The sequence below is a fragment of the Cynoglossus semilaevis genome, chromosome Z, assembly GCF_000523025.1.
Source record: "Cynoglossus semilaevis isolate Cse_v1.0 chromosome Z, Cse_v1.0, whole genome shotgun sequence".
NCBI lineage: Eukaryota > Metazoa > Chordata > Actinopteri > Pleuronectiformes > Cynoglossidae > Cynoglossus > Cynoglossus semilaevis.
Genome location: NC_024328.1, coordinates 3,743,789 through 3,753,835, shown reverse-complemented (window position 1 = coordinate 3,753,835; position 10,047 = coordinate 3,743,789). Strand labels below are relative to the sequence as shown.

The 10,047-nt window shown below is 39.8% G+C and overlaps 1 protein-coding gene across 1 annotated transcript in view; it reads left to right on the top strand.

Annotated features, from left to right (window-relative positions):
• Window positions 1-1,839: 1,839 nt before the first annotated feature.
• The window catches only part of hip1rb (huntingtin interacting protein 1 related b), a 22,822-nt gene continuing 14,614 nt past the window's right edge, over window positions 1,840-10,047 (top strand). Inside the window, exon 1 of the mRNA XM_008335782.3 lies at window positions 1,840-2,112. Coding sequence (XP_008334004.1) covers window positions 2,029-2,112 — 84 coding nt within the window. The 5' untranslated portion in view covers window positions 1,840-2,028. The remainder of the gene's footprint in view (window positions 2,113-10,047) is intronic.

Genomic DNA, 10,047 nt, shown 5'->3' with positions numbered 1-10,047 from the left:
GGCCTGGAATTCTCTTCTTCTTTTTTTCCCCTTGGGTTTAGTTTTTTTTTTTTTTTTTTGATGTTTTTGAATAGGCTTTGTTTCAGTTTATCTGTTATCTTTATCTGTTTATTATTATTTATTTTATTTATGTGCTCCTAAACAGTGTGGTGCTAGCACATTGATTGTCTGGGTGCTTTGCTTTCACAGGTGCAGGATGGTGAGGAGAGAGCTAGGCCCATTGCTTTTGCCAGCAAATCCCTCTCTTGTAGTCAAGCTAACTATCCAGCTCTTCTTTGTCTTTTTCTTTCAGCTTTGTCCCTTTTTTTTCAGGGGTTGCCACAGCAAATCATTGATTTCCATATTGCCCTGTTCTCTGCATCTTCTACTTTGACTCCAACTATCTGCATGTCCTCCCTCACTGCATCCATATATCTCCTCTTTGACCTTCCTCTTTGTCTCCTACCTGGTAGCTCCATCTCTAACATTCTTCTACCAATGTATCCACTGTCCCTCCTCTGGAAACCATCTCAATCTGGCTTCTCTAGCTTTTTGTTTTCCAAACCTTCCTGTCTGTGTTGTCCCTAATGACCGCATTCAGCTTTGTTTATTTCGTATGGATCTTTTCCATCGATTAATTTCAACTTGTCCACGTATCTTGCCTGTGTAATTGTGTCTAGTGAATCTCTATACAACCCTCTCTAGCTCCGCCGATTTAATATTCTTGTCTTTTGTTGTCATTATCGATTGTTTATGCCTTTCTATTCACGTCTTTTGCCACACATCATGGCCGACAAAGCGATGCATCATGGGTAATAACAATTATTGGAAAACCATCTATTTGAAATAAGGATAAATAAACACAGTAACCGATTTCAAAGTAATATGATAAAATAATACACAGGAAGGTGGCATTTGGTATTTTTCTACAAAGTACAAACAAATTAAATTGAGCACAGTTAGGGTAACTGTGAAAGAAATACAATTACCTTAAATTATCTCCCAAAAGTGAGAATAAGCGAAACAAACATTTGTTACTCTCTATAAATGGCCATAATTTTATGATGGCCATAATTTAAAACTTTGAGTCTGTGTTTGATATCTTTGAGAGGGTCAAAGATAGGGACAAACTTATCAGATCCTAAATTTCCAGAAGGGAACTCCCGAGGGATTAATTGTCACGTGCGGGCATTGCAGGAAGCAGGCAGGACCCAAATGCAGTACTGGAGAGACTCTTTCTGTTGCAGGTAGTTTATTTACAAGTGTAAGGCCAAAACAACAAAACAACTCACTTCTTCGCAAGACCAGGAACAAGGCATAAACCAGACAAGGAATGAACTACTAAGATCAAACTAAGAACTCAAAGGACACACTAAGCTGAGCACAGGAACAGATACAATGATCCCACTAGGCCAGAGTGAGGGAGAGGTGTATATATACACAGGGAGCACTAGGTGACACAAGTGAAGCTAATTACAGACAGGTGAGTGGGATCCCACAGATTACCCCACAAAGCAGACAACGGGAAAAGGAAACAGACAGACATGACATTAATAAAGTGCTATCTATCTGTCCGTCTGTCCGTCCGTCCGTCCATCTATCTATCTATCTATCTATCTATCTATCTATCTATCTATCTATCTATCTATCTATCTATCTATCTATCTATCTACCAATCTATCTATCTATCTATCTATCTATCTATCTATCTATCTATCTATCTATCTATCTATCTATCTATCTATCTATCTATCTCATCATCATCATCATCATCATCATCATCATCACCTCCACCTTAGGGGAGGATCCGTCACGTCATTTGACGTAACCACGCTGTCTTCCGCCGCCGCTGGTGGTGCTGCTTTTCCTGCTTCCGCCCCGGCGCAGCCACAGTTGCTAGAGCCGGAGATGACCGTGGCGTACGGTGCACTGACTCCTGTTACAAGAAAGCAAAGAAGTCACCTCTTAAATATCTACATTCTCTGGTTACTTTTAAACCTCTCCAGGAGACGTATATAGTGCTATAGCGGTGTTTGTCTGTGGCGGAGGATGAACACCCTTAGCACGCGTGTAAAAAGCAGGCGGACCGAGGCGAACCTCGGAGCCGAGAGGGATCATTTTGACAAACAGCAGGTACTTTTCTCATTTATATTTTTATGAAAACGCGTGCGTCTGTACATAATTTAGCCTGACTATATTTGTGTTCGCAATTGGAATGTGTATTCCACAACACATAATATAATAAAAGTCTTAAAGAAGCGATGTAAAAAATATGTTCACTTACCAAATTACCCTCAACATTTGTTCATTGATCACTAAGACGACGGTTTAACCATACATTATAATAAAATGCGTCAAATTGTCCTTTTAAAACACTTAAATCCAGCACAGGTTAATAAAGTGCCTTACAGTAGCATTGACGTCCGTACCATACTTACAACTAAAAATACTAAAAAACCCTTTCTAACATTTTTCGTGAGTATTTTAAGCAACTCGATAAAGAATCTGACCCTGGTTTCCATTTACAATTAGAAGAAAGCAATAGATAACATGTTAATCTGCCAGTGGCCTATATTGGGGAACCTGATTTTATGCTACAAGAACTCGCTGGAAACCTTCAAAAGTAAAAAAACAAGTCAATGACTAATTTATCTTTTTCCTATGTTGACCCCACCTGCTAATGGGACTACATAAGCTAAATTCATTATTTGATAGATTTTCAGGTAATTTTTTGATTGCTAACCTATCCATTTGATCCCAAAAGTTTGTACAAAATCCCTTATTGACATCTGTTCACAAACCAAAAATTTCCTTTTTTTTACTGTCAGGGATTTGGAAAATAAAAATAAGCAGTCGTTGATTACATGACTAATGCCTACAGCTGTTTTTCTAGTTCTTTTTCTTTTACACATTTCCTGACAAAAGGTTCAATTTGAACTTCTCATTCTAATGTTAAGGAATGTGACAGGAAGACTGAAAGTCACCCTTGTCTGTCCAGTGCCATGCATAAACACACTCACTATTCATTCCTCATTGAAGTCTCTGTGTGTGTGCGTGCGTGTGTGTTCGTATCACGCTGATCTTGTCCTTCTTGTTTGGCCAGTGTTCCTCCCTGCGTACTTGCTGACATTCCCTTGCATTTCACAGCCTCCATTGTAATTGGTTTTCCTACTCGGGAGAAGAAACAAGAATCTTGATCTTTTTTATCTGTCCCCAAAGACTTGTGTCATATGATTCTGACTCTTTTAGTGGGTGGACTAATGGAGAGGTTCTTCATACAACAGGTGCTTTGTGGCCTGCGGGTGTTCCCTGGCACACTGATATACAAAGTTAACCATGGCCTGAACCACTGTGTAGTAGTCAGAGTGAGACTTAAACCACCATGGAGTTGCTCTTTCAGGAGGAACACACATGCAGAGGCTGTGGAGTAAGAAACAGGACATTGACTAACTAGACAACCCTGTGTGGTCTGACTTACAGTACTTTGAGTGTTGTTATCTACATGTTCAGAAACATTCAAGAACCCTTCATCTGATTTAATGGTCATGTGATCTAGCAGAGGGCAATCAAATGCCCATTTTGGATTCCCTCATTCATTAACAAAGACAACATTAACAATGTTTTGCCATTAGCTGGCATAACTCTAAGCTGTTATTAGAGTGAATTTCTGTAGAACTAATAATATTATGTTATTTTCAAAATACTGCTGCTGGCCAGCTATTAATGCCCTTGTGTCTGCTCAAGTAGAGCCAATCTTGGATTACTATCAAAAAGTCTGGCTAATTTTTTGAAGGAATGGATAGTGTTATTGAAATGCAAGTTTAAAATACTCAGACTATATTCACAACTGTCTACAGTGCTGTAAGAACATTTTCAGGTAGATAGTTTTATATTTGTTTTGTGCTGTAAAGCCTGGTAATCTGGCACATTATTTAGAAGAGTGTTGTATGTAAATTGAAGATACTTTGACGCTGCTTTTTACCTTCCCTAAAGGGCATAATTATTAGTAAAGTTTCGACCGACACATCAGCATCCACAAACATAAACTGAGTTTTGTTGTGTGTAAAACCTAGCTACATCAGAGGACCAAGAGTCAAATTAGTTAAACGCAACAGCTCCAACTGTTGTTTCCTATTTTTGTGAGGGTGCAGCCAGACGGTGGGTTGGCTCCTTGGGGAAATGTAAACTACATGGCTGGTACCCTAGAGCATCCAAACCAAATTGGGTAATGCTTTCATCCATCCACTCCTTCACTGTAGCTGGTGCTGTGTGGCTCCAGTCCATCTTCTTATCAGCTTTTTAGCTCAGCGGATATGCAGAGTCAGCTACTGAATTAGTTTCACTCTGCTTGCAACCTTGTGTTAAATTTATTTTTAAGCCATAATCTATTATGTTGTATAATATCTGTGTTTGTGGGTAGACTAATATGATATTTATTTCACACTTTTGTTGATTCATGTGTTCTTTGTTTTCTCTTCTCTCTCGCTTTTTATGTTGTGCTTTTTTATTTTGACCTTGTTATCAATTTGAAATGTCTCTCGACGCACGTGTGCGTGCGTGTGTGTGCGTGTGCACTGTAGTGTTTGCTTTACCTCGCTGTTGCCTGAGTGAATGCCCAAAAGAGAACGATGGGGGAAGGTAGTGCCTGCAGATTAATACACCAAAGTGAGAAAAAGGGACATTTACACTTTATTAAAAACACTTGGGTATCAGGTTTTTCGTTGTAATTGAGGTCAGCTTAATTAAAACTGATCATGACTTTCAAAAATGTGTGCGGATAACCTGCTTGTGTTTTAACTAAGAACAGAGCAGTCCAGCTCTCAGTGATAGTACAGTTTCTTTTGTTAGTACTTCATATCATCATTACTGTCATGTGAATCTCAACCAGTCAGTCTCCAATACATAATAAGTGTTCTCTGGTCAAATGCACTACCTCAATTATTCATATTGTTACACTGCTGGTTTTCTTGCATCTTTTCCTTTGACCTTGTTTGTAATGGTTAGTTTAGTGTTTTTATGAACCATATTACTGTAAATACCAATGAAATTGTTATTTAGTCTTTTTTATATATATTTTATAAAACTAATGACAATAGTTAAGGTAACAGCACTGATGTGACGGGTTGTTTTTATCCAAAATAGTACTGCAGGTAAGTAAGCTCACAGACATGTTGATCTGTGACTGACCTTGTGGACTACATCCCCAGCAGCAGACTGTTGAAATAAGCTGATAAGGAACACCACAGGGTTCTTTTGCCTTTATGTCTAGTGAGCAATAGCTCAGGTGTGGTGTTTGGCTATATTAAACTTCAAATTCAAATCCAATTTTATTTATATAGCCCACATTTACAAAATACAGTTTGTCACATGGGGCTTCACAGGGTTGGTAACATCCTCTGTCCTTAGACCGTCAGCCAGGGTAAGGAAAAACTACCGAAAGAGAAACCCTTTCAACAGGGAGAAAAGAGAAAGGTAGAAACCTTAGGGAGAACCACAGGTGACGGATCCACTCCCTGGACGGACAGACGTGCAATAGATGTTATCAGAACATACATTGTACAAATACATAAAAACCAATGAAGGAAAAAAAAGTCGCAGTAGTGGTAGTGGCAGTAGTCCTGTGCTCCTCCTGTTCACCAGTGGCAGCAGAACTGTAAAAGAGTGGGACCAGTTTCCTAAGTGTATACATGGTGGTCGGTATGAATATAGGACAGGACAGAAGAATAAAGTAAGACCATAGAGTCTGTGTCCTCATTATAAGTGCAAGATGAAGTGAAATGAAATGAAATGCAATGCCCCCCAGCAGTCTAGGCCTATAGCAGCATCTTTTTAGACTGTTCTAGTCGGGGCATGTTTAATCTAATTTAGGCTATAGGCTATACTATACAAATGGGTTTTGAGTCTCACTTTAAAGGACGAGACAGAATCTGACTCTCTTACTGAGAGTGGGAGCTGGTTCCACAGGAGAGGAGCCTGGTAACTAAAAGTTCTACCACCCGTTCTATTTTTATTTATTTTAGGGATGACCAATAGATTCGAATTTTGGGAGCGCAGTGATCTATTTGGTTTGTATGGGGTAATTAAATCACAAATGTATAATGGGGCTTGATTATTTAGGGCCTTGTATGTGATTAAAAGTATTTTAAAGTCTATTCTACTTTTTACTGGGAGCCAGTGTATTGAAGCCAAGACGGGGGTATATGTATTATATATAACTTACACTTAACGTTCCACGCCTGAATCTCCATGATCTGCTGAGAAGAGGCAGACCTTTGGGATTTGTCCGGATTTTCGCTACGCTGACTACTCCTCTTTAAAGGTGAAGTGAGATGCCCCACTGAGCGGTTGGGTCACCACACAGTTCAGTCAAGCTTTTTCACCAAATATACATTTATCTTTTTGAGCTGTTAATTACTCAGCTTTGATGCTGTATCTGCTTGACATCTTTCAACATTTCAAACATTATCACTTACCCATTACTATCAGTTGTTGCCCCCAAATAATCTTAGTAGTGCATTCTACAAGGCAAAAAGCTGAGCGTTTCCAATAGGTAGTTTTTAATCCAACGTGGTGATGCTTCACGTCACCAAACACTCACACTCAGTATATGTAAGTATAGGGAGATGTTTTTAAAAAATGTAAAAAGAAATTATAAAAAGGGCGTTATATCAATTAACACTTTGACCTTAAAAACACAAAGCGTCTTCATTTTGACGATCTTAAATATGAATATGTCTTAGTTGGCTATTATGCTGTGGGCAGTGAAGTGAAGGCTTCTATTCCAGCAATATGTTCACTGTTCACAGAAAGCCATCTGGGGTAACTTCTTCAAATATAACTGTATTCAACTGTTTGACTACAATCATAAACTGAATACTTTCGGTTTGCATTATGTGGAGAAAGCTGAATTAAACGATAAGCCAAGCTGTCATTAACCCTTCTCAGGGTAGTTGCCTAAAAACTAAAAGAAAAAATATTATATTTCAGCCCACATGGTAATTGCTGTTGCCTGAGAGATTTTGTCAATCTTTCTGTGTGGAGTTTGTGTGCTGTGACTTTTCTTTGATTTGTTACTTGCAGGTTTTGTGTGTTTAGGTGGAGATACTTAATTTACCTTATAAGTGAAAATGAGTGCAGGTGTTTATTTTCTCTGCATGTGGCCATTTGATGGACAGACGACTTGTCCAGGAGCTAAACTGGTATTGAATCCAGCTACTTCTAGTAACTACTACAGGGAGTGCAGAATTATTAGGCAAGTTGTATTTTTGAGGATTAATTTTATTATTGAACAACAACCATGTTCTTAATGAACCCAAAAGACTCATTAATATCAAAGCTGAATATTTTTGGGAGTTGGAGTGGGGCTTTTTTAGTTTTAGCTATTTTAGGAGGATATCTGTGTGTGCAGGTGACTATTACTGTGCATAATTATTAGGCAACTTAACAAAAAACAAATATATACCCATTTCAATTATTTATTTTCACCAGGGAAACCAATATAACAGCTCAACACTCACAAATATACAATTCTGACATTCAAAAACAAATCAGTGACCAATATAGCCACCTTTCTTTGCAAGGACACTCAAAAGCCTGCCATCCATGGATTCTGTCAGTGTTTTGATCTGTTCACGATCAACATTGCGTGCAGCAGCAACCACAGCCTCCCAGACACTGTTCAGAGAGGTGTACTGTTTTCCCTCCTTGTAAAGCTCACATTTGATGAGGGACCACAGGTTCTCTATGGGGTTCAGATCAGGTGAACAAGGAGGCCATGTCATTAGTTTTTCTTCTTTTAGGCCCTTTCTTGCCAGCCACGCTGTGGAGTACTTGGATGCGTGTGATGGAGCATTGTCCTGCATGAAAATCATGGTTTTTTTGAAGGATGCGGACTTCTTCCTGTATCACTGCTTGAAGAAGGTGTCTTCCAGAAACTGGCAGTAGGACTGGGAGTTGAGCTTGACTCCATCCTCAACCCGAAAAGGCCCCACAAGCTCATCTTTGATGATACCAGCCCATACCAGTACCCCACCTCCACCTTGCTGGCGTCTGAGTCGGACTGGAGCTCTCTGCCCTTTACTGATCCAGCCATGGGCCCATCCATATGGCCCTCAAGACTCACTCTCATTTCATCAGTCCATAAAACCTTAGAAAAATCAGTCTTGAGATATTTCTTGGCCCAGTCTTGACGTTTCAGCTTGTGTGTCTTGTTCAGTGGTGGTCGTTTTTCAGCCTTTCTTACCTTGGCCATGTCTCTGAGTATTGCACACCTTGTGCGTTTGGGCACTCCAGTGATGTTGCAGCTCTGAAATATGGCAAAACTGGTGGCAAGTGGCATCTTGGGAGCTGCTCTCTTGACTTTTCTCAGTTCATAGGCAATTATTTTGTGTTTTGGTTTTTCCACACGCTTCTTGTGACCTTGTTGACTATTTTGAACGAAACACTTGATTGTTCGATGGTCACGCTTCAGAAGCTTCGCAATTTTAAGAGCGCTGCATCCCTCTGCAAGATATCTCACTATTTTTGACTTTTCTGAGCCTGTCAAGTCCCTCTTCTGACCCATTTTGCCAAAGGAAAGGAAGTTGCCTAATAATTATGCACACATGATATAGGGTGTTGATGTCATTAGACCACACCCCTTCTCATTACAGAGATGCACATCACCTGATATGCTTAATTGGTAGTGGGCTTTCGAGCCTATACAGCTTGGAGTAAGACAACGTGCATGAAGAGGATGATGTGGTCAAAATACTCATTTGCCTAATAATTCTGCACTCCCTGTAGTAAGGGAACTATTGCTGCAGTACAGTAATAATTAGTCAGACCCATCCATATTTTGAGACTATGTACTGCACGTTGTATTTAGTCATGTGTCACCCTCAGAGCGACGGCTGTTCTAAATGCATGATGAGCATTCCCCTGCAGCCTGGCTGCTCAGCAGCCATCTGTTCAGACCCCTGTGCCAGGTCCTGTGTGCCAGAACACGGCCCCCAACCAATTCAGTCTACTACCCCTGCTGTCTGCCTTCCTCCCCTAACAAAACCCACCATTGTTATACTGAGCTTCAATGCAAGCACACTGCACTTGCACTGTGTAAACCAGGGACTAGAAGTTTGTTTGCGTCAGAAGCCAGTGTGTGGGTGAGGGAGGGGGGATCTCCCATTTAGCAGTGTAGCCCTCCCTCACTTACTGAACGCCAGCTTTCAACCACAGTAGGGCCTCTGTGCTTTTTTTGTGTAGCCATGTATGTTTTGCTGGGTGGGTGGGTGTTGGGATAGTGACTCCCAGGTTTCTAATGTATTAAAGAGGCTTTTATTGGGTGATGTGGAATTAGTTGCCTTTGTTGATGATAAAAAAATGTCAAAGGTTAAATAACTGATGTCAAGCCCGTTTGTGGAACTAGTGCAATATCTCTACTAACTTCACAGTCACACCAGTTTGTGAAGTACATGTATAAAAAGATACTCTAATGGTAAATACTGAGGATTAGGCTTTTGCTGCATTATTAAAGTGTGAGCTTAACGTATTATTTGTCTTTTATATATAACAGATTATCACCTGCAATTGTAGCTATTGCTTTCAGTGATAGAAATACCATCTTAGTTCAAGGAATGCCTCAAAGCCTTTTACACACCATTTTGTTTTGAGATGGGAACATGGATAATTAGACAAAACAATGACATTTTAAATGCTGTCACTTTGCTGTTATTGCTTAATGTATTCCAGTGCATCCCCTAGAGATGTGACAAAGGCAGATGACTAGAAGGGAAAAAGCCTCACAGGGCAGGGAAAACATTGTGTAAATAGTGCTAATCACGTTTCTTCTATTGGCTTCATAGTTTGTCCTAAAATGAAATACATAGAACTGTGACTTAAGGTGAGGCACACGCCACATAGCCTGATTTAGCAATAACATGGGTGTGGTCCAAGCCTCAGTTTTGTTAGTTATGCAATAGCTATCTCACTGTACAGACATTTAGAGCTAAGAGCATTAATTAAAACAAGAGAAAAATAAGTTGAAAGATCAATAAGCTTCGGTGTGGATGGCAAAAAAGCTTTCCTCTTCAG